Here is a 25,935-nt window from a genome sequence, read left to right on the forward strand (position 1 = left end):
AGACCGAATTGTCCCTTAAAGCCATCGCCATCCCCTTGGTTGCCTTAAAGGATCACCTTAAAGCGATGGGGTACCTATCTTGTCCATTATAAACTTTGAATTGGTGTAGCCAAACTATTTAGAATTAAGTTCAATCAGTTTGTGCAAGACCGAATTGTCCCTGACCGGCACCGGCATTCTACCTTGTACGTGACACGGACTCCAGAAAGCGATGGGTACATATTATGTTCATACTAAAAAAATAGTGTTTGTTGCAAAACTTTAAAATTAATTGCAATCAGTTATGGCAAGACCGAATTGTCCCTTAAAGCCACCGGCACCCCAACGGGTACCTTAAAGGATCACCTTAAAGCGATGGGGTACATATTTCGTCCGTTATAAAATTTTATTTTGTGTTGCAAATCTATTTAAAATTGATTTCAATAAGTTATGGCAAGACCGAATTGTACCTTAAAGTCACCTGCATTCCAACTGGTCCATTAAAGGGTCACCTTAAAGCGATGGGGAACCTATTTCGTCCATTATAAACTTTTAGTTTGTGTTGCCAAACTATTTAGAATTGATTGCAATAAGTTATGGCAAGACCGAATTGTCCCTTAAAGCCATCGGCACCCCATCGGGTACCTTAAAGGATCACCTTAAAGCGATGGGGTCACTCTCTTGTCAATTATCATAATAGAGTTGTTGGTGAATAAATAATTAGTAGAAAGTGATAGATGGTAGTACGATCCATCAGAGGCCCATACATCCATCTGCGACACCTTGGTTACCTTAAACGGTCACCCTATATAGTTCCCGCAAAATATTTTAGTTTGTGTTGCAAAACTATTTAGAATTGATTGCAATAAATTATGGCAAGACCGAATTGTCCCTTGAAGCCATCGGCACCCCATCGGGTACTTTAAAGGATCACCTTAAAACGATGGTGAACCTATCTCGTCCATTATAAAATTATATTTTGTATTGCAAAACTATTTAGAATTAATTGCAATCAATTAAGGCAAGACTGAATTATCTCTTAAAGACATCGGCACCCCATCGGGTCCCTTAAAGGATAACCATGTCTTGTTCCATAATAAACTGTTATTTGGTGTTGCAAAACTATTTAGAATTGATTGCAATAATTTCTGGCAAGACCGAAGTGTCCCTTCAAGCCATCGGCATCCCAGCGGGTGCATGAAAGGATCACCTTAAAGCGATGGGGTACCTATCTCGTCCGTTATAAACTTTTAGTTTGTGTTGCCAAACTAATTAGAATTGATTGCAATAAGTTATGGCAAGACCAAATTGTCCCTTAAAGCCATCGGCACCCCATCTGGTACCTTAAAGGATCACCTTAAAGCGATGGGGTACCTATCTCGTCCATTATAAACTTTTAGTTTTTGTTGCAAAACTAATTAAAATTAAGTGCAATAAATTATGTCAAGACCGAATTGTCCTTTAAAGTCATCGCCACTCCATTGGGTACCTTCAACGATCACCTTAAAGCGATGGGGTACCTATTTCGTCCATAATAAACTTATAATTTGTGTTGCCAATCTTTAAAATTGATTGCTATAATTTATGGCAAGACCAAATTGTCCCTTGAAGCCACCTGCACTCCATCTGGTGCATGAAACGATCACCTAAAAGCGATTGGGTACCTATTTCTTCCATTATAAACATTTATTTTTTGTTGCAAAACTCTTTAGAATTGATTGCAATAAGTTATGGCTATACCGAATTGTCCCTTAAAGCGATCGGTACCCCAACGTGTCCATTAAAGGATCACCTGAAAACGATGTGGCACCTATCTCGTCCATTATACAATTATATTTTGTATTGCAAAACTATTTAGAATTAATTGCAATCAATTATGGCAAGACCGAATTATCCCTTAAAGCCATCGGCACCCCCTCGGGTGCGTTAAAGGATAATCCTGTCTTGTTCCTGTATAAAATATTATGGTGTGTTGCGAAACTATTTAGACTTAATTGCAATCAGTTATGGCAAGACCGAATTGTCCCTTAAAGCCATCGGCACCCCAATGGGTACCTTAAAGGATCACCTTAAAGCGATGGGGTACCTATCTCGTCCATTATAAACTTTTAGTTTGTGTTGCAAAACTATTTAAAATTGATTGCAATAAGTTATGGCAAGACCGAATTGTCCCTTAAAGCCATCGGCACCCCAATTGGTCCCTTCAAGGGTCAACTTAAAGCGATGGGGTACCTATTTCGTCCATTATAAACTTTTAGTTTGTGTTGCAAATCTATTTAGAATTGATTGCTATAAATTATGGCAAGACCGAATTGTCCCTTAAAGCCATCGGCACCCCATCGGGTACTTGACACTATCACCTGACATAGATGGGTAACTCTTTTTGCCTTTATAAAAAATGTGTTTTCTTTTAAATACTCTTTAGAATTGATTCAAATCAGTGAGTACTATACCAAATTGTAACTTGAAGCCACCTGCATCCCACCGGGAACTTTCAACGAACACCAGAAAACGTTCTTGTAAAACTAGAGTCAATTATAAACTTTTAGTTTGTGTTGCAAAACTATTTAGAATTGATTGCAATAAGTTATGGCAAGACCGAATTATCCCTTAAAGCCATCGGCACCCCATCGGGTGCCTTAAAGGATCATCCTATCTTGTTCCATTATAAACTTTTATTATGTGTTGCAAAAGTATTTAGAATTGATTGCAATCAGTTATGGCAAGACCGAATTGTCCCTTAAAGCCATTGGCACCCCATCGGGTGCCTTAAAGGATCACAATATCTAGTCCATTAAAAACTTTCAGGTAGTGTTGCAAAACTATTTAGAATTGATTGCAATAAGTTATGGCAAGACCGAATTGTCCCTTAAAGGCATCGGCACCCCATCGGGTACCTTAAAGGATCACCTTAACGCGATGGGGTACCTATGTCGTCCATTATAAACTTTTAGTTTGTGTTGCAAAACTATTTAGAATTGATTGCAATAAGTTATGGCAAGACCGAATTGTCCCTTAAAGCCATCGGCACCCCATCGGGTACCTTAAAGGATCACCTTAAAGCGATGGGGTACCTATCTCGTCCATTATAAACTTTTAGTTTGTGTTGCCAAACTATTTAGAATTGATTGCAATAAGTTATGGCAAGACCGAATTGTCCCTTAAAGCCATCGGCACCCCATCGGGTACCTTAAAGGATAAGATAAGATAAGATTTATTGCTGAAAAATGGCTATCACAAGCCCAAAAGGGCCGAATTCGCACTTTAGCGTCAAATACAGCGAAAAAAGAACATCAAAAACAAACAATCAAACAACAACATAAAATTATAAAAGGGTCAATGTCAAATACGTAAAAACGTTAAAAACAAGAACAAAGTAAACTCATAAAATTATAAGGCAAATGTCAAGTCAGAAAAAATGCTCCCCCTCCGAAAAAAAAAAAAAAAAAAAAAAACATTGTAAAATTAACAAGGGGATAAAGTAGAATTAAAACAAAAAGATAAGTTAGTTAGTGACTTACAAACATAAATATAAAACCTCCAAATTTGCATAATGGGAATTAAAATTAATAACTATAAGGTAAAGAGTGAGTGAGGGGGGGGGGGGGGAGGCAGCGGAGATTCAGTGGTTGAAAATGTCAACTATGTAACGGATAAAAGTTCTTCTATATCTTTCAGTGCAAACTCTTAATGTGGCGAGAAGGGGGATTTTTGTTGACACAGAACGCGGGAGGCGGGGTCGAAGGGGTGAATATTGATCGGGGAAAAGGGGAGTTTTTCGAGGGTTATGAAGGGCATTGTTAGCAAAACTCAAGGTAATTTTTGCTCTCCTTTCCTTAAGGGAGACAAGGTTAGCTCTCCTAAGAAGGGAAATATAAGGTACTTTACCTTCATTGAAGATAATTCTTAGGCACCTTTTTTTTACTGCTTCTATTCTGTCCGACAATTCAATTGAAATGTCAGGATGCCAAACAGGATAGGCGCACTCAAGGGTTGGGCGAAAAAATAACAAAAACATCCTCAAACAGAGCAAGTTATAGCATTTAAATATTTTAAGGAGTTTCAGGAGGTAAAATACGGCATTTATATGTTTAATGATGTCATTAATATGACAATTCCACTTTAAGTCGCCAGAGATGGTAACACCCAGCAATATCATAGTGGTAACGGACATTTCAGGGGGGATTGGACAGGAGAAAGAAGGAGGAGTTTAAAGGAAATTAATAGTAAGAACAGTTGACTTTAAAGGGTTGACTTTCATATCATCAGTAAGAGCTTCGGCTGATATCGATTCCAAGATGTACATTGGGTTACTTTATGCATTTTTGCAACATGTCTCTAAGACAGTTAGATCATCAACGAATTTCCATCTATCCGGGAAATAAACACCAAGGTTGTTTATCATTGTAAGAAATAAAATTGGACCTAGGAGGGTTCCTTGGGGCACACCATTATAAATTGGGAGGGGATCAGAATATACATTCAGGTATTTCACGACTTGCGTTCTGTTAGAGAGGAAAGACGCAATTATTCTAGTTAAATAAGGGTCAACTTGAAAGTCTTTAGATACCTTTTCTAATAGTATATTGTGGTTGATTAAATCAAAAGCTTTTTGCAAGTCAACAGCGATAACATTGAGCCAGGTATTGGTTTTTTCGAGTGTGTTGCATATTGTGTCCATAAGGAGAACAAGAAAGTGGGTAGTAGATGTAGAGCGTAGGTTTCGGAATTGTCATTGGTCAACATTTGGGATTATTTTTACTTTCAACCACTCAGCTAAAAAGCTTTCATATAACTTCGAAAAAACTGGAGTAAGAGTAATGGGACGGACACCATTAAAATCTTGATTATAACCTTCCTTTTTTACGGGAGTAATAAAACCTAATTTCCCACAATTTGGAAATTTACCAGTAGAGGTAATTTCATTAAAAAGTAAGGACAAAGGCTCCGAGAGATTGTCGGCAAAGGCTTTAATTAGTACAATCGGAATGTCTAATGGACATGTACTACACTTTTTAATGTTCTTAATTTTTGCCTCCACATCCGAGGGCGAAATAACGGGAAAATTGAGAGAGCACAAATCATAAGGAGTGTCAAAAGAAAGGGGAGGGAGATTCTGAACTATGGAAGAAAGAAACCTGTTCAGATCATTGGCTGTAACCGAAGGGTCTTCTTGGAAATGGAAGTCTATATTATTATATGTTTTCCCACAAATTTTCTTTATTCTATTATACCTTTGTTTTGGCTTTGTCGAAAATAAATACTGGACTTTGCATTTGAAATATGAAGAAGCTGATTTACATATTGCTTTTTTTATATGTTTACGCAGTGAGTTCGCTTCGGATGTTTCAACACTCTTCAGTAGATTCCGTTTAATTTTAATTAGTTTTTTCAATTGGGTAGTAACGTATGTTTTATCATTAGAACATATTTTTACTTTTTTCACAGGGAAGGAATTTATGTATTTTGTTTAAATCATATTTTGGAATTCGGAGACTTTAAAATTAATGTCTTTTTTTCCTTTGAGGGCCAGCCAGTTTTCATTGGAAATCCAAGATCCAAATGTGTAATGGCCATCATTGGAAATTGGGCGATAAGAGAACTCAGTAACAGAAAAAGTATGATTAAAGCTATTGAGAGGCTTCGTTAATAAACAAAAATGGTAACTTCCTCCTAACGGGGGCAAGGGGACAGGAGGGGTATAGAAAGCCTGTATGTTGGTGCAAATCAAATCAAGGGTTGAATTTCCTTTTGTTGTTGGTATTTTTATTATTTGTTTTAAGTTTAGGGAACTCCAAAAGGGATTTAACTTTAGATTATTAGCATAACCTACTAAGAAAATGCCAGTGTTCGGGAATTTGCACAGGACAAAGTCGGCACTGCTATCCAGTTGTTGGTAGAATCGTTGTCTTGGTGCAGCGTTTTGATTTGGGGAATAATAGAAGCAGAAAAACAAAATAAAATTAAAGGGGCGTGGTAAAACTTTGGGTCTTACACTTACCCAAATGATTTCCTCGTAATCTGAAAGGTTGGGAGTATGAATTAATTTAGGAAAGAGATAATTATTTACAAATAATAGTATTCCACCTCCCTTTTTACCTAGGGGGTGATCATGGGGACGAAGTTTTATGAATTGGGAGTAGTTATTAATTTTCAATAAATCAGGGTTCTGTGCTTGAACCTCAGTTACGGAAATTACATAAGTTTTGTTTATTTGAAAGAGGGCCTCTATCTCGATCAATTTGTTGAAATTCAGGCTTTCAGCGTTCATAACAAGCAACTTTGGGAAAGTAAAACGGTTACTAAAGAGGGCATTTTTTTGTTTGTTAATTGTAGGAGGCAGTGGAGAGTGGGAGGACCGTGGATCTGGGAGAGGAGAGGCATCTTTTTCGGGATGAAGGCTGGGACTCATTTGAGAAGCAGGATTAAAAGGCGGGGCTGACCCGGCTTGAGAGAAAAGGAGGACAGCGGACAAATTATGGGGATATTATTAAGTAGGGATTTGGGGGGACATAAGTTAGAACTAAAACACTGGTTTACACTAGAGTCACGTAATTCGATGCTTCTATAACCCGAATGGATGGAAGTAGGGTCTTCTTTGTGGTGATAGAATACGGTGGGGGTCTTAAAGTCCCCGGAATATGCGGGTGGTGGTGCTTCAATGGACACTGGTGTGTTACATGACAGACTCGGTGACTCTCGTTTTTTGACAGAGTTTTATTGGCACTGTTGGAGGGGGAGAATTTGTTTTCTTTGAGCTGAACTGCTTGTAGTATCTCACTGACCTTTGATGTAAAGGTGGGAAGGTTTGATGTAAATCGTTTTTTAACAGGTTCAAACTGGGGAGAGAAGGAATTGGAAGGAGAGCTGACTTCGGGTTTAAATTTTTTTCCGCACTATTTAAGAGATATTTAAAATATTTGTACCCATATTGCAAGTGGATTTGGCAACATTCGCGAAAGCAAAGCCCACTTCTAAACCTTTTATACACCCTGGAATAAACGAGTTTCCACCCAGGAACACTAGATTAATTCTTCAAATAATAATTCTTGCACAAATGAAGGTATTTACACGACTCTTCATTCTTGCAAATCCCTCTCCAGGTATATTTGCATATACATTTATTAGCACTAACTTACTACTTGGATATTTCGTCACTAGAATTGAACTCACACCTAGCTTTACATGAGTAAATAGGTTCAATTGCAGAATGAACTTGACCTTGAACAATTGTGCGTGATAGGTGATTAAAACCAAGACAGCTTAATACTTTAAACACACAAACTTGTCTTTTTATCTTAGTTGAACCGGAAATCACTGGATTCGTATCTATAATTTTGTCGTGTACCTTGTCTTCTGTTAAATTTTGATTTTTGATGATGTTATCAGGAGCGACATTAGCATCAATAAGTCTTGTTTTAATATTGGTTTTTAACAGAAATTGGGGATTTCTCCTTTTCCTGGATTGGAAAAGACTGGGGGTTACCAATTCTAACACTTTTTAAAGTGGTCAGGGTGGATATTTCTGTAATAACGTTTTCAAGTTCAATCATCAATGATAATAACCGCTGCATTGGAGGGAGGAGGTTTCTTGTCTTAGGTGCAGTAGGGACATTGTTTAACAAGTTGGACTGGCAGGAAGCACAGGTCTTGAATACTGTAGCCTGGTCAGGGGTTTGGCAACTGAAATCAGTTGATTTTGAAACGAAATAGGTTTGGCAGGACACATCGGACGTGGTTGAGAGGGGACTGTCCTGGGGCATGGAACTGGTTTGGCAAGGAATTGATTTGAGAGACGAAAAGGGTGATGACCTCACTTCCTTCAAAACATTGACTAGGTCATTTCCCGATGGGTGACGTGGAGGTGTCATAAGGGTAGACGGGGTCTGGGTGGAACAACGCAAAGAGTCATCAAAGGGTACTACCTTGTCATTAGTATCTTCTTTTGTAGTACAATCTAGGCAAAGCCAATGTTTTGACCACTTAGAACGTTCTATACCGGAGCAATGTTCATGGAAGTAAAACTCACAGCTACTGCACTGAATAGAGTGAATAGTAACTCTTAATCTGCATTGCTGACATACTCTCTTTGCCATTTTTTGAACCGAAATGGGTTTTGATATATTATCGCTGATTAAAGATGAGTTAGCTAGGGTAACTGAATTAATTTATGTTCAAAGCTCTTAATTAATTCTGTCCAAAGTGAGTGAATGCAAAAAGGTGTTTCCACTCTGAAGACTAAATGAAGACCTTAATGATCACCTTAAAGCGATGGGGTACCTATCTCGTCCATTATAAACTTTTAGTTTGTGTTGCCAAACTATTTAGAATTGATTGCAATAAGTTATGGCAAGACCGAATTGTCCCTTAAAGCCATCGGCACCCCACCGGGTACTTTAAAGGATCACCTTAAAGCGATGGGGTACCTATCTCGTCCATTATAAACTTTTAGTTTGTGTTGCCAAACTATTTAGAATTGATTGCAATCAGTTTTGGCAAGACCGAAGTATCCCTTAAAGCCATCGGCACCCCATCGGGCGCCTTAAAGGATCACCCTATCTTGTCCATTATAAACTTTTAGTTTGTGTTGCAAAACTATTTAGAATTGATTGCAATAAGTTATGACAAGACCGAATTGTCTCTTAAAGCCATTGGCGCCCCCTCGGGTGCCTTAACGGATAATCAGGTCTAGTCCATTAAAAAATATTAGATTGTGTTGCAAAACTATTTAGAATTGAGTGCTATAAGTTATGGCAAGACCGAATTGTCCCTTAAAGGCAACGGCATCCCAACGGGTCCATTAAAGGATCACCTTAAAGCGATGGGGTACCTATCTCGTCCATTATAAACTTTTAGTTTGTGTTGCCAAACTATTTAGAATTGATTGCAATCAGTTATGTCAAGACCGAATTGTCCCTTAAAGCCATCGGCACCCCATCGGGTACCTTAAAGGATCACCCTATCTTGTCCATTATAAACTTTTAGTTTGTGTTGCAAAACTATTTAGAATTGATTGGGTGGTTTTGCCATAACTTATAGAGCTTGGATAAGAAATCCGAATAGACAACAGAAAATAAAAAGCTGACATCTGCTATTCCAGAAATCTTTGAAAACCATTAAACTTCTCCCGATTTGTGTAAGAAATAGAGATATTCAGATTTAATGATACTTACATCATCAGAAAGTATGCATTTTTATTATTATTACCAAATGGAGCAGTATTTTTTTTTAAGTTTACGAAAAGGCAGTCCCTAAAAATATTCCTGCACACATGCTATGAAATCGATAAAAATCAGTTCAAAAGAAATTACTTTTGGGCGGTTTAGAAGCTTCAGAAGTTCCCTGTAGTGCTACCCGCTTTGATTGAAAACCCTTGCCGACACTGGGAACTTAAAATTTCTTTGTTTTTTTCTATCAATTTTCATAGTCAAATTGCCGATTCATAGTAGATTTCGATGTCTGCTGGGAGAGTTTGCTTTTGGGTTCTTTTCTTTTTGTGGCGGCCAGTCAACGTTGAGGCTCGCAAACATAAGGTACCGTAAATGGAAGCGTTTGGAAGAATTCGTTTCTTATTAATTGTTTTTTTTTCTAGCAACTTCATATTAAAGGTGTGATCGTAGAAACTTGGGAGGAAACTCATTTTCTGCCTTCAATTCTATTATAAAACTAACCGGGGTCAATGGAGGTTGTGAGGTTGCACTTGTCCCCCCTCTCCGCCCCTGGGAAATGTTTCTGGTGTTCCTCATTTTAGGTACGGTTTTTCATAAATGTTGGCTGCTTGAAATATTCCATGTCAATAAGCCAAATACTGTGACCATATAACACATTTGCCATATCTGTAAATCTAACAATCTTCAATAAATCATGCTCAAATAATCAACGTTTTTACATTGTTTCCATTCCACTATCGTTAGATATAAGGACGCCGGCAAGAAGGATGGAGGAGGCAATGCCCCTCCCCCTGGGTAACAGGGGACATGGAGAATTAGAAATAGGAAATATTTGCACATAACTCTTTGTGCAAATAAAGCTCCTGGTTGCGCTGCCCTTCCCCTCCCTACCCCGGACAATTTTTATGGTGGTCTCATTGATACTTGGGGTACACTTTGTGATATATGTTGACTGCTTGAAATATTCAATTTCAATAAGTCAAATACTCTGACCAACTCTCCATAAAAGAGAATTGATAAGTGTAAACTCGATTGTATAGATTTTCCTGTTCAAAGGGTGTTTAGTTTTTAACTCTCGAAGTAATTTTTACTTCTGGATCTTTCAAAAGATAATTTGAGTTGACTGTTTTGATATATGGGGTGGTTGCTGAACTAAGCAACTCTCGAGCCCAAATGGGTGGGGTGACATTCATTTTCCTATAAATGTAAGAGAAACTACGCTAAGTGAATTGCATCGAAGCCAAGAGAGGCGGGCACTAAAATTTCTGAATCACTTACAGAAGTGAAAGCAGCAACAAAAATATCATAGCAAGAATATTAAAGTCTGAATAAATTATCTATACTGTATAACATATTTACCATATTTGTAAATCTAACATTCTTCAAATCACCGTACTCTTTTTTCTTTCTTTTTTTCTTTTTTTTTCATTCTTTCGAATTCATTATTGCTAGATACAATGGACGCCGGTTGCCTCCCCTGGGAGGCAGGAAGACATTGCTAAATGTATAAAAATAGAAACAGAGAAATAATTGTTAATATTTCTGGGTAAAAACGAAGCTACTGTTTGTGCCGGTCCCCCACCCCCCAGGGAATTCCCTGGGAAATTTTACCCAGTTTAGATACTATTTTTGATTCCTATTGACTGCTTGAAATATCCAATATTATTTAGCCAAATACCCTAGCTTACTCTCCAAAAAAAAGAGTTGACTAGAGTCAACTCGATTGCTTAGCTTTCCTTGTGTAAAGGGTGTTTAGTTTTTAATCCCTCTGAATAATCCCTGCTTCCTGAACTATGAAAACATAATGAGGGTTAACCATCAAACGCAGCCGTAGCTATCCATTGAAAAAAGCTGAAATTTCTATTCTGGAAGTTTTCATTATTTTGAAATGTGTTTTGCCGAACTAACTAAAGGCCAGTTTCCACTGTCCCGATTCTTAGTGACTATTAATAATAGCAATATTCCTTTAGTTCCTGGATAAAGATTTGTTGATTAACAAGGTTTTTGCGCTAATAATTTGTGGAAATATGCTAATTGGTTTGGAGGTTTGAAAATAAAAGCTTTCTATATAAATGAATATTTAGTACAGCACTTTAACTCTGTCCAACTGAAGAGTTACATTGTTGGAATTTGGTCTACCTTAGTTCTACCCTAGGATGGATGATAGGCTATCGTTAAAAAGTGAAGTTAATCATTTTTTATATATCTCTTGAAAAGTTATGCCAGCTTTACCTCTCACAGAGACTATCTGTCTTCGCTTTACTCTAATTAGCCATTGCTTGGTTCTGAAGTGTTTAATCACCTCCACCACGTTGATCAAATTCAAAATTGAACAAATCGGTTGGAAATAGCGGGAAACAGGGACAATTTTCCGATTTTTCAAAGTTAGTCTAAGACGATTCCTAAGGAAAAGCTTAAGTAATATTATAATTCTTGCTTGTTAAATGGATAGCTCTTAGAATAATAAATCCAATTATATATACGTCTTGTCCTTTTTGTGCAGGTTACAGCTGCAGACTTGTCGTGAAATCGCTTGTCTCAGGGGGAACCTATACCTTAAACCTCAAGCGGAATAATACGATACAAAACTGAAACGTAAAATTTATCTATAATTTAAGAATAGATTAAACCTCTGCTATTTGCTACCCCAGAGAGGTTTGGATTTACAATTTTTACCAGAGAGGCTTTGGCTTTCCTTTTTATAGTATCATTGCCACGAAAATATGGTGGCTTGCTCATAATTCCTTCTTAAATGAAGAAATTCATATGCTTTATTTTTATTCTTCAGTTTGATTTATTGCCCAAATCCTTTTATTTCTTGCAATTTTTATTTACTTGCTTGATACTGCATCCCAGTTTTTTCTCTTGCTGTCTGCTGCAACGCTAGGATAGGAGTAAAATTTTGTGAAATAGAGCCGAACTGATAATATTTCATTTCACTGTCGCCATGTGGGCTAGCTTTGGTTAGGTCTGTACTTAACCAAAACCTTTCCTAACCTAACCTTTCCTGAGAAGATCTCTCAACTATTGGTACCAGGACTGTCAGCAGGGGGCCTTCGAGCCTACCCTCCTCTTCTTAAATTTTCACTCATAATTTTACATATGTTTATATGTTTTCCACATAATTTACTTCGCTATATTTAAGTCTGCCTCTTTGGGGAAGAGGGCTTAATAGGCTACTCCCCCCATCCAGCTGTCGATTTACCTGCTATTTTGCGTAATTATGTTTGTTGATGCTGCGTATAGCCTATTGATATTCCCACCATAAAGGGTTTCCTTTTATAGTCTTACTAAGTTTATCTGCATACAAGGTCTGGGAGACGGTGATATGGAGACCTGTCCAAAGACTCATCTAAAGTACGCTCCTCTAGGAAAAAAAAATGGAAAGCTTTTGAGGGAAGCGTCCTTGACCACTTATTTGTCCTGGCCACTTATTTGTTTTGTTTTTACAGGACAACAAAACGTGAGCAGACTTTCTACGATTGTGCTCCAACATCACCTCGTGGTGTATGTCATGCACCAATGGATGAGCCCTTTTGTACAAAGACGAGACAAATCCTTTTTGAAACTGCTCAAGAATTAGGGATTAAAGTACATGCCAAAGGAACTTGTGTGACAATTGAAGGACCACGATTCTCTTCGAAAGCGGAAAGTCACTTATTTAGGCATTGGCACGCAGATGTTGTTAATATGACGACGGTTCCTGAGGTATAAATATTTCGATCCAGTAAACTAGTGTGGTCAAAGAATGGTTTAACATGAAGAAAGGGATAAAGAACCAACTTCGCCGGCTCTTACCATAGCAAAACCAGTGGGGAGGGGGAGTAAATACTAAGTAAAAATGGTGATTTGGGGAGAAGGGCACGGTTTGACATTAATTTAACCTGATATTTTTTTTAAACAGGCTTTTATCAAGAAAAGTAAAGAGCATACGTCTGCTACTACCAACTCACTGCAGCACCAAGAAACCTGAGGCCAACACAGCTGCGCACGCTCCTCCTCCATCTTAATTTATTTATAACCTCCCTCTTGACACCCTTCCAATAAGTTCCAACTTCCCTTAAATATTTCTTTATGACCTCCCTCCATCCCATTTGGGGACGACTTGCTTTTCGTTTGGCCGAAGAGGATGATCATTGGTAATCTAACATCTTCTATCAGCAGAACGCATCCTGGCTATCTCAATTTTCTTTCGTTATAGCCCTAGAAAGCAAGATAGAACCACATTTTTCGTGCAGTTTTCTGTTTGAAATACTGTCAGTCAGACTTGTACACAAAAGAATTCGTAGACAAATCCTTTAGAAAAATATCTAAAAACCCTTCTCCGTGTTTCGGAGTGCCCAAGTTTTAGAACCACATTTGATTATTGCCATCAGCTTCCAGTATTCTAATTTTCGTTTGGGGATTTATCTTCCTTTTCTTTCGACCTTTTTTTCAATTCTGAAAAACAAAATCTAAAACGAACAGAAATAAAGTTTAGTTCTTTGGGATGAATACTTTAAAAAATGACATTCTTGGGCCAAAATTTTGCGTGTGAACACAAGTATATGAGATTATTTTAGAACTAGCATAAACATTGAACTCACATGAGTTGGAATATGCCCTAACTAATTGGAATGCTTACTTTATTTTATATGCCCTAACTAATTGGAATGCTTACTTTATTTTATACTGTACTTGCAAGTTAGGCCACTTAGAAATATTTTGTCGTCTGCCTCCCATTGTTCCCTTCTTCAACTCTCCGAAAAGTTCGACTCGGTGCACCCAAGCCGTTGGATTTTGGTGAACGATTTTGTAGTTCATTTTCCAAGAACTAATGGCTCTAAGTTTCAAACTAATTAGGGGTAAATAGTTATTTGATCCTTTCTACCCTTACCCCTAAAAACCCTTCTTGGCCTTGTGAATAATCAACAAAACTTTGTAGCCAATCGGACACCAAAGATCAAACGTTCCCTTCTTTTTCTACTATAACACATATCTGTAACAATTGACAATTTGCTTCATATCGCCCCTTTTCTCATTGGCTACGATGGCCATGTCATCGCCGGAGGCATATTCATCGGGCCTTTTTACTATTCTGGTCAAAATTACTGTAATAATTTTGATCCGATACTGTGAGGAGTTACGAGGGTGGCAAATAAGAGCAAGGGAGGGGACAGGTTGCCCTTCAATCACTTTTTACCCTTATAGAGTGCATTAGAACTTCCTATCTCCAATCCAGTAGCCCCCTCCCAATTTTTTATGGCCGTGCCTTTCAATCGAAGTTATTGGAAAAAAGCAACATATGGATGACAAATGGGTCTTTATTATAGGATACGCCAGAGCATTTCCTCTGATTTACATTTATGCTATGAAATTTTTGGTTGAAAACCAAATGTTAGTGGTTTTCGAAGAAAATCTCAAACAATCTGTATTTTCGTAAAAACTCCTTTTATTAAGAAAAAAAGGGTTGTATATTGTCGGAATTTTTCAGCTCCCTCACATTATAAAACTAAGAATGAACTTTGAAATAAACTAATAGGCTTAATATTTTTTATCTTTATTCAAATTTTTTGTTTAATATTGAAAAGAAAAAAAAATCTTAGATAGAATGATACGTCAGAATATGTCAAAGGATTAACGTGTAACCTTGAATAACATTCTTTGCTCTAAGTATTGTATGCCTATCACATTCATTTTTGGGAATTTCGAGTTTAGAAGAAAATGTCAGTGTTTTAGGAAGAAACTCGAATCTTTTCACATTAAAAAAAGCATCACTTATTATTTTTTTTCAAATATTGGCACTTCTCGGGAATTTTACTTCAGATACACCCCCCCCCCTACCCTTCTTAAAATAAAAAATTGAAAACTTCAAAACTAGCAATCTTAAAAATTATTCATTTGATACAGTATAAATGAACATTTTTAAATGCGAGTCTTTTTTTTCCTTGTTGAAGCAATTAAAATTAAAGCAATTAGATTGAAATAAATGGAAGCAATTAAATTGAAAATTAATGGATTTCTTTAGATCTGGCTGTATTAGCTAGTCTTTGTTATGTAAACTAGTAACTAGTAAATGTAAACTAGTCCTTGTTAAACTGCTCTGGGCGTTTAAAATAAAATATAGAAATTATTTTTTACAATAGGGCGCTTGAAGGAGCATCAGCATCATTTTCATTTCAATGTTCTGATTATGTAGATTTTGACAAGTTTGGGTTGTTATTTATTTTCAATAAAATTCAACATTTTAAGTGTAAATAACGGATGGGATTGAACAGTGTCGTTTCACAAGTTCATGGAAATTCTTCACCCGAGAGCCGCCAGGTACAAAAGTGGCCTAAGGCATTAAAAGCCTGTTTTCGATAATATGTTGTCTTAATGGCTTTGGCTTAATGGCTTTAATGGCAAGAAAACAGAAACCGCAAGTATCAGTGAAAATCGAATCTATCGCAACTAAGATGCAACTGAATGGCTAATATCATATAATTAAAGCTAGAAATATAATATTCTTTGTTGCCTTTTCGGGGTTTGTTTTTAAAAAGTACAATGATTTGGTGAAGCTGAATTCATTTACCTGCTCAGGTAGAGACCAAATTCTAAGGTAAAATTATTTTCGAACAATCATGCCTCTTTTTCATAAGATATTCTGATTGGTCCTAAATGAAGTTGTCTTGACACCAATGTCTGGACAAAGTAAGAAAAAAGGTTAATAATGAATAAATAATAACCAGCAATTCTCAGAACTGATTAAAAAACAAGTAGAAAAATATAGCGACGAAGACCACGCTGCCTTTCCATAACAAACAACAAAGGCACGAAGAACAATAGGGAAATCTTTTTGCAAGATAGTGGAGATAATTTTAATGAATATTTCGGCCCTATGTCCAAGGGCCATCCTCAGCAAGACAAAAATATATAGAGAAAAAACACTCACAACAACATGCGACCAATAAAACCAAAAATTAAAAATTTTTCAACGCAGTCCTAGCATCCTTACTTCAGCTAAGTTCAACCAGGACTTATAAAAAGTAAGGTAAAACAAGGCGATTCAATGAGATGAAAGAAAAACAATTTAAAAACACGTTCTTATTGCTAATCCAGCCTTTTTGGCAGCTAACCTCAAAGGTCTTTTTGTGATCGGTTCTGTGTTAATGTCTATTGGTTTTTTAAAGTATTTTGTAAAGATAAAGATAAAGACTAAATTCTGGTAAAGATAAAATCCCAGTTACTCGCCAAAGAGGGGTCTATCAATTACCATGCGATTGTGGCAAATACTATGTAGGTAGAACACCCCAGAATTTAGAAAAGCACATACAACAGCATAAAGATGATATAGTCAAAGCTCTAAATTCTAATATTTCCACAATTTCGTTTGATTCTGCATTAGGCAGCCATATTTTTGATAATCCTAGCCACAATATACTTTTTGATGAATCCGCCCTTATTAGCAATGACCTAGGCATAAAGCAGGTAGTCCGAGAATCAATTGAAATAGACTTAAGATTAATATTAATATTTCCTTAAATAGCGACTTAGGGGAATATACACTAAATGCTCTATACACAAATTTAATTAAAATGATTTTACAAAATATTTTAAAAAACCAATTGACATTAACACAGAACCGTTCACAAAAAGACCTTTGAGGTTAGCTGCCAAAAAGGCTGGATTAGCAATAAGTACGTGTTTTTCAATTGTTTTTCTTTCATTTCATTGAATCGCCTTGTTTTACTTTACTTTTTATCAGTCCTGGTTGAACTTCGTTGAAGTAAGGATGCTGGGACTACTTTAAAAAAAATTTAATTTTTTGTTCTATTGGTTGCATGTTGTTGTGAGTCTTCTTTCTTTTATATATTTTTGTCTTGCTGAGGACGGCCCTTGGACATAGGGCCAAAAAATATTCATTAAAATTATCTCCACTGTCTTGTAAAAAGATTTCCCTATTATTCCTCGTGCTTTTGTTGTTTGTTAGAAAGATATAAGTAAATATAAACAAAACAAATCAATAAAAATAACTAAAATATCATATGTATAAATAATATCAAGGCCGTATCCAGGATTTTTTTTTTTTTAGAGCGAGGGGGGGGGGCACATAGAAAAATCAAAAATCGCAATCGAAAATTTGTTTATATGCATATTTTTATACTTTTACGAGTCGGATGAAAATTTCGGGGGGGGGGAGATGACCAGAGACACCAGGGAACGGGGCTTCAGGTAAGGGCTCAAATTTGGAAGGTTTCATTGTTTTGCTTCTTTAGGAAAGCGCCAATCAATTTTACGACGCCTTCAATGGAACTGCCTTCAAAACATTCGAAACAGTCATCTGTCATTTTGTCTATATTGCTTGATTTGAGCTGCAGAAGTCTTGTGAAGGAGCAAGCCTACCTCTTGGTGGTTGTACAAATTGTGATTAAACAAAACTGTGATTTTGAACAATGCCTTTCACTTTTCATTATTTGTGCTCACTACTTCTATGTTTGGAAATTTGAGCAACAAACATCTGTCATCTTGTCTACATTGCTCGAGTTGAGGGGCAGAAGTTATGTGAAGGAGCAAGCCTACCTCTTGGTGGTTGTACAAATTGTGATTAAACAAAACTGTGATTTTGAACAATGCCTTTCACTTTTCATTATTTGTGCTCACTACTTCTATGTTTGGAAATTTGAGCAACAAACATCTGTCATCTTGTCTACATTGCTCGAGTTGAGGGGCAGAAGTTATGTGAAGGAGCAAGCCTACCTCTTGGTGGTTGCACAAATTGAGATTAAACAGAACTATGATTTTGAACAATGCCCTTCACTTTTCATTATTTGTGCTCACTACTTCTATCTTAGGAAATTTGAGCAATGAAAAGCCCAGTGTTTTTCTAAGAAAATCCAAAGTCTGTTTAATTTCCCATAAGATCGCTTATTTTTAAGGCAAAAAATTCTTGGCCCTCTTTATAGTCTATTTTCATCGACCTCCAATGTGAAAATATAACTTATTAACAAAACTTGAAATACAAAAACAAATTTGTGTGTAGATTTTTTTTCGTTCTTTCTTTCTCTTATTCTGTAGCCCCTCACTTCCCTCCTCTAGAGGGCTAAACTATAAAAAAATCAAAATGTTTCATTTTCAGCCTTAGATTTTAATCTCAAAACTCTAATAAGATAATAGACGATAAATTTATAAAATACTATCTCGTCCGTCGTACGTTGCTGTTATCTAAAAAGAAATAAAATTCCTTAAAAATTTTCTCCTGGATAATTCTCCCGCAAAAATTATCCCCCTCCCCACGAAAATCTCCCCATAGACAATTTCCCGTTCTTTAGGGAATCAAGTCCTTTAATCGAAAAACATGATAATGCACTGAATCGATAAAGACGAACATTGATTTTTTAAAACGTCATGCTTTCCAGAGTAGAGTTAATCCCAAACTGCAGAAATTTGTCCTTTACCCTATATTTATATCAATTACCTAGTTTATTTCTTTTGATTAGTGTGCAAAGAGTCGGAAAAATATATACCAATCAAATTCATTTTAATATAGGAAATCACCTACCCCCTCTCAAGTGGAATTTCCCCGTAGAAAATCCCCTCTGGAAAATTCTCCCCACGCGTAAAATAATAATAGTAGCTTATTTTTAAATTTGAAAACTATTAGGTTTAATATTTGTTTTATTAACGTTGAATTATTTAGATTTTTGATGTAAAAAAGAAATTAGTACTAAAATGTTGATATTATGTAACAGGATGAATTAACGAAACTTTTGAATACCAAATTCAGACAATTTATTGAAAAGACATTTTACAATTTTGGAAGTGTGGTAGGTGACTGTTCATAATTAACCAGTATAAACATATATATACGTGAAAGATTAGAATGGAAGAGGAGCGTGCGTAGCTGTTCTGGTTTCAGGTAGTTTGGTGCTTCGGTCAGTTTATAGTAGTAGTAGTAGTAGTAGATTCTAGTTTAAAAGAACAATGCAGTGGAAATGCACTTCCGCAGAAGTAGCTGGGGTAAAATGAACATTCAAACAAGTTGATCATTTTCAAAGGAAGTGATTGTTTTCTTTCAAGTTCAGTGGGCTTATTGACAAATTTAAACATAAATCACACATAATCAAAAATTAAACATAATCCAAATCCTAAGTCGTATTTTGACATTCCTGGACGCAGAGAACCACGACATATGCATAGTAAACATAATATGCAGAGTGTTCAATTCTCCTACTCTCAGAGCAGTTAGCAGTTGCACTCAGAGCACCTTACCCATTTAACTCGTTTGTATCTTGTTACTATTTTGCTCATTTGCACTTACTATTGTTACATACTTATTGTCTATGTGTCCCAATGGTGTAATGATAACGTTGTATAATTTTCTTTTTTTTCTTTCTTGTTATCTTAAAAACAAAAGAATATGCTTGACAATTAATTGTTCTCTGTGAATTGAATTATATTAGCAAAAGAGCTAGCCCATGTTACACTGCTATGGATCCTAGCAAGAATTTACAAGGTCTTTTTTTAATAAGGTCCTTAAGAATTGTTTATTAGACTACAAACTTAGGATCAGGCGCAGAAGATTTTGACGAAATTCTTAAAGGACAAAATGTTTTCTATGAGGTTTTTCTGAAAGAGTGTGATGATTTTTTATTTAAATTTTTTTTCAACACAAACCAATTCAGGTTGGTAGAATTTCTCGATCTTGTGAAAGGAAAACCTAGTTTTCCTTTCACAGGAAGAAAATAATAAAGAGATCATAAAACAAATGTTAGATTAGGACATTAGAAATGACTGATCAAAGCCCGCCATCTACAACAGCCCTGGAAATTGCATCAAACGTATATTTAGATCGAATGAAACAGCTTTGAATTAGGACAGCCATATACCTATATACACCCTCTGCTAATTCCTCAGAGGTAACCAGTCTGGCAAGGCATGCTTCTCTGACAGCAGTGTTTCTACTTCTACCGACTTTTTGGGAGATCTACCGAGTTAACAATCAGGGTGGCGAACATATTTGATGTTCTATTTGATGTTCGTACCCATAAATAATTGACTATTACAGGGGTCGTACAAAGGTCCCTAAGTCCCTAAAAAAAGTCCCTATTTCTGTTCATCTTTTTTTCTTTTTTTTTAATGTAGTCCTTCATTGCCTACCAGGGGCGTCCTGAGGGTCATTTTATTGGGGGGGGGGGTGATCTTCGTAAATTTTACAGAATCGCTACCTGATATATGCCAACTTTTCTGCAGAAATCAAGAATTTTGCTGAATTTGGGTCGATTTTGCAAAATTTTACCGAATGCTAAAAAAGTTGGGAATGGCGCCCCTCCCCCTCGGTACACCCCTGTTGCCTACAACAAACATGCCTTTAGCCAGTGCCAGGTAGTTCTTGTCTCTCACCCCGCCATCTAAGAGTCATAGTGCGTAGCAGGGGGTTTTGTTGCGCCATCTACTTTCAATTATTTAGTATTGACGTTGCGTAGATAGATAGATAGTTGCATCCAAGGCATCACATCAGTGAGGAGGTTTTGTAGGGTAGGTGGCAAATAGCTTCCGTTGCTGACATTGCCCAGGCTGAATCTTAGTTGCGTTTGATTTAACAAAAGGTATTTAACTGACAAGTCTACTTTTTTCGCTTTTAGCATTTTATTTGACATAAAATTAACTGAGAAAGTTAGTTTGAACTTCTTGCCAGAAATTCTTAGTAGATATCTAAGAACAAAGAATTCTTAATAGTAGCGTCATTGTTAACTTTTTAGTCAACTAAGAATCCGGTAGTGAAATAAAACGTTCAAAGTTAACTTAAGAATTACAAATAAAACGGCAAAATCTACTTATTTGTCTTATTAGTTAACTAGTAAAGTAAATCGAACAAGGCTCTTGTAAAGGGTGGTGAGGTCATAATTGCCATTGGGCCGCCGTGCAAAAAGTGGGATAGCAAAGTAACAATGCTCCTATGCAGTTTTCAAATTTGTTGGCAGATTTTATCTGAAAATACCATTTTTACATATAAAAATAATTTTTGCTCGAAGAAAGGCTATCAAAACACAAGTTATGGTGCATAAAGTGTTGGTAGATTTTGGAAGCCTGTCGAATTCTGCTACTGGTAGGCAGAAGCTTTGGAACTTTTCTTTACCTGACTCCCCCTCCCAAACACTAAAGTATATAACCCAAATTATATATTTCCCATGAGCTTTTCTGGATATTTATTTTGTCTCAGCTGGTTCAGTTTACAGGTATACGGTTTTAAACAAGAGTGATGCTAACAACCTAAAATAAATATGGCAATTTTCAAAAGATTTGTAAATTGTTCTTTTAATTGGGTCATGATGAATCAATGCCTCTGGATTTTATAACTTCAACAAAATGGAATTATAATCAAATAGCGAGTTTTTCAACGGTAGTTGCTAAATAAACGAAACACACTCAAGAAATATGCTTAGGTTAGATCTCACAAAACCGGTTTCACAGCATACAAAGACAAGGGACGTGTGATAGAATGCATTGGATTTATAAAATACGGGCTATATATTTGCACATTGTGGGGGGGGGGGCATGCAAAAAGTGGGGAGCGTAGTAGCAATGCTACTTGACAGTTTTCTTGGCCTAGTAAAATTTGTTGGCAGATTTTATCTGAAAATACCAGTGCTTTGACTAATCCCCGAATTTTTGGGGATTTCCCCAATATCTGTCTTCTCGAAAAAAAATTCGTTCGCCAAAAATCCCCTTTAGTTCAGGGTTGCCACCCCTAGTGATTTATCACTAGTGACAATCCACACCTAGTAACTATCACTTTCACTTAACTTGACATAATTTTTTCACTATTTTCCAAATTTTTTGTCTCAATTATTTATTAAATATAAAAAAAAACAGAAATAGATCATTGAATTACTTACCTTTCTTCTCATGCTAGTAAATGCATAATGTTTAGGTTCTAGGTGTTTTACTAAAAAAACACTTAGCACTTGGAAAAAAAACACTGAAATGAAACATTACATCTACTTTATTCTGTTTGTTTTTTGTTTTTTTACCCCCCCCCTCCTTATGTGCAAATACAGCCCAAATTATATATATTCCATATATTCTGTTTCTTATCTTTGTTTTGTCTCTCGCTAAGCTGAGAAAAACTAACGAAGTAACCGGTTTGTTCTCAAGTTTTACACAGCATAAACGTGAATGAGTGGCGCATAATAAACAAGTACCAAAACTCTTTCCCCCAACGGAAATTAAAAATATTAAACTCAAATAAAGTTCTAAAATTTTGAAAGCCTTATTTTCCACGGGGGGTATTTTCCGAGGGGAGGGGGTAATTTCCAGGGGGTGGTATTTTCCACGGGGGGTATTTTCTGCGGAGGTATTTTCCATGGGGGAGGGGGTAATCGCCTGGGGTGTAAACGCCGGCCACCTAATGTTTATAAGACTACAGGCTACTATTTCATCAATCTCGTGACTAGGAGTAAAGAATGTTTTTTGAACACCTTTCTTTGTTCAGTGTAATTTTGAGATTTCAAAGAGTTACTTTCATAGACGTATTATTAAATAGACACCCTTACCGCATGGGATTTTGCGAGTTCCTTGCGCTTTTTCTTCTTTGCCTCCAGTACACGCATTAAAGACCGAGAGTTGCATGAGAAACAGGTTTTTGTCTGTCTTGTCTCTGCCTTATTAGTTGTTTGCTCACTCCGCATCACTTTTCACACGATTTGATACCCAAGAGACAAGTATGAGCTCTTGAGAATACATGCGCAAGAAAAAAAAACATTTGAACGTCGGTTAAAATTTCTTGAAACGCCAAAACTGCCCAAGTAGTCCTTGAGAAAATTTTTCAACATTGAAACAAAAAGTTTTTTTGCGGTTGCAGAGTACTAAGTTAGTGTTATTCGGTTTTATAAGACTCGGTAGGGGAAAATCCAAATATTTGACCTGGGGGTTTGAAATCGTGAAACGGGGTAGTAAATTGTGGGAAAAAGAACTACAGGTCCGGATATCTACTTTAAAGATGCCTGAAACTGTATGCCATACAGGTAACAGCAAACCCAGGTTTTTCAGTAGCTTAAAGACTTGGTCACTAATGGACTGCTCGAGAAGCTGCTATGGTAAAAAGAACGCAGTACAGTAGACTGTTAGGACAGCAGCGATAAGGCAGTCTTTATCAGCTGCTTGACTAAACGAGTTAGTCTGTATAGCCGTGTTTAGCTTTTTCCATGAGCTTCCAAGGATTGTTGACTTATGGTTTCTTTCATGTTAACCGGAAGGTCACGACGGGTACTGTTCTTTGGTTTGCTAACCTGGTTACTGAAATGCCGTCCCGATCTGGTGCCTATTTCGGTCTTAGGAAGGTCCCTAAGTCTATATACACCCTCTGCTAATTCCTCAGAGGTAACCAGTCTGGCAAGGCAAGATTCTCTGACAGCAGTGTTTCTACTTCTACCGACTTTTTGGGAGATTAATTTAAAAACTTTTTCCACAAAATAAGTTTTTAAAGAAAAGTAAAGAACTCCATTAAACAGAAAATGAGCAAAAATAAAATCAAATAATCTACCAAGCGTGAAATACCACAAATCAGCATCGATAAATAAATGAAACCCAAAACGAACAGAAATTACAATAAATAACCGAGTCAAACTCAAAACGAACAGAAATTAACATAAGTTGGGCGCAAAACCCCCATGCCTTCCCAAGGCCAAAACAAAATTTGCACTTTACTGAAAAAATACAAATGAATGTGCATTGTCAGTTTAATATACATATACTGATATTTAGTAATCAAAATGTTAAAATTATTTGATTTATTAAAGTTATAAAAGTAAAAACACCGGTTTATCGGTACATCGTAAATTAGAATAAAAAAAGCTTTATGTGTTTGTAAGAAAATCCCAAATCCTTTAATTCAACAAAAATTGTCCTGTTTTCTAATTTTCAATTTTGTTCCTCATCGAAATGTCTTATCATTGGTTTCCTTCGTGAAATTAGAAATTAATTTGAAATGAATTTGTATTATTTGTCTTTTTTCTTTATTTCCTTTTTATCATTTTATGTATCTTTTTATACAGATTATATGTATCATTTTCCGTATTTATCTTAGGAAACTTTGGTTGAAGAGTGGTTCAGGAATCGCAAGCACTCGTAAGAGGTAAGGGGGGGGGGTACGCCAAGCATTTGATTTTAATGCTTGGTTTAAAATTTCAGAAGAAGCTTTTTCTCTTTTTTTTTCTTTGGTGCCTCATGGATTTTTTTCATCCACCCTCCCCCCCCCCTCGGGAAATTGAAAATTTCCTAAACGAGCTTATTCTTAATTAGTTTTAATTCATTAAACATAATTTATTATTTTTATTTCATATTTATTCTTTAATTTATGTTTTTTAAACTGAGTAATTTTTCATTCATAATTTATTTCATATATTCTTGAATTCGTTTTAATTCATATTTATTCTTTTATTGTTTTAGCTCATACGTTGCGGTTTTTACATCTTTTTTTACATTTGAATTGAAATTAATATGCTTTATTTTGATCAGGTTGTGCTAGCAAAAGAAGCCGGTCTGTGTTACGCTGCTGTGGCTTTGCCCACTGATTATGATTGTTGGCGAGAGAGCGAAGAAAACGTCAATGCCGACCTTGTCTTAAAAACCTTTGCTGAAAACGTATCAAAAGTCACGCGCATTTTTATTGCTGCACTTCCGAAAATTGCACAACAAGACTGGACTCAGTATATTACAGATCTCAAGGTTTGTTTTAATTATTTTTTTTTATTAAATATTTTATTTTGTTTTACTTTTATTTATTATTTTTTCTCTTACTTATTAAAATCATCAAAAAATTCTTGGATTCAAATCGTCCTTGAATGAGGGGGGGAAATCTAGGAGGGCAACAATTTTAAGGGGTCATTTCAACCTGAAATAAACATTATTGTCGTATTCAATTTCGTAATATATTTTGAGACTTTATTTTTATATAGGTCGTTCTACTATTTTGGATATTTTTGTTTTGCGTTTGGTTCTATTTTCGTCATGGTTTTATTTGGCTTCGGTTTGGTTCAGGATGTTTTTAATAATTTTTATTATCATAAATAGGTTCAAAGAGTATGGGTAACTTTTAAATGTGGAAACCTACGGTAGGGTCTGCGGAAAAATCATGAACGCCATCTAGGCTCTGGTGTCTCTTGGCATTTTTTCAAGCGTACTAATTGTGTATTTCTCAAAAACTCAGATCAGACACTTATTGCGCCTTTTCCCATTGGTCACTTTTTTTCAAATAGATTTAAAGCTAGAGAAGTAACGTTGACGATATCAAGAAACGGAAAATGGATATAGATTATATAATTTGGGCTATATATTTGCATATTGGGGGGCACGGGTGGGATAAAATAAAGTGAAGCACTTCTAGGAATGATATAAGTAAATATTTTAGAATTTTTAGAGCTGTTTTCAGAATTGTATACTGTTTTCTTCTGAAGAGGAGTGATTGCAAGTCATCACTGCAGTCATTGCAAGTGATTGCAGTTGTTGTTTACACTAACTCTGCTTTGTTTTTACACCAAGAAATGCCAAATGCTTGATGGTGTTGGTGATTTTTGCTGACGCTAGTGCCAGTGCCGACTCTCGCAAGTAAACTCTACTCCTTGGCAGGGCCGTATCCAGGATTTTTTTTGGGGGGTGTTTTACACAAGGATTTTTTTCGGGGAGGGTGTTGGGGGGGGGGGGTAAACAAAAAAAACGTCAAAAAACGCATAACAAATTTGTTCATATCCATTTTTGTTATGTTTTTACGAGTTAGACAATCATTTCGGTGGGGGGGGTCAAACCCCCTACACCCCCCCCCCCCGGA

General features: G+C 36.3%; 1 protein-coding gene across 1 annotated transcript in view; it reads left to right on the forward strand.

Annotated features, from left to right (window-relative positions):
- Positions 1-25,935, forward strand: part of Mtap (Methylthioadenosine phosphorylase) — a 70,056-nt gene that overhangs the window by 34,993 nt on the left and 9,128 nt on the right. Inside the window, exons 4-5 of the mRNA XM_089086795.1 lie at positions 12,602-12,857; positions 24,627-24,836. Of these exons, the coding sequence (XP_088942921.1) occupies positions 12,602-12,857; positions 24,627-24,836 (466 nt within the window). The remainder of the gene's footprint in view (positions 1-12,601; positions 12,858-24,626; positions 24,837-25,935) is intronic.

Source organism: Artemia sp. Qi Xiang Cuo, chromosome 3 (assembly GCF_049724085.1).
Source record: "Artemia sp. Qi Xiang Cuo chromosome 3, ASM4972408v1, whole genome shotgun sequence".
NCBI classification, from domain to species: domain Eukaryota; kingdom Metazoa; phylum Arthropoda; class Branchiopoda; order Anostraca; family Artemiidae; genus Artemia; species Artemia sp. Qi Xiang Cuo.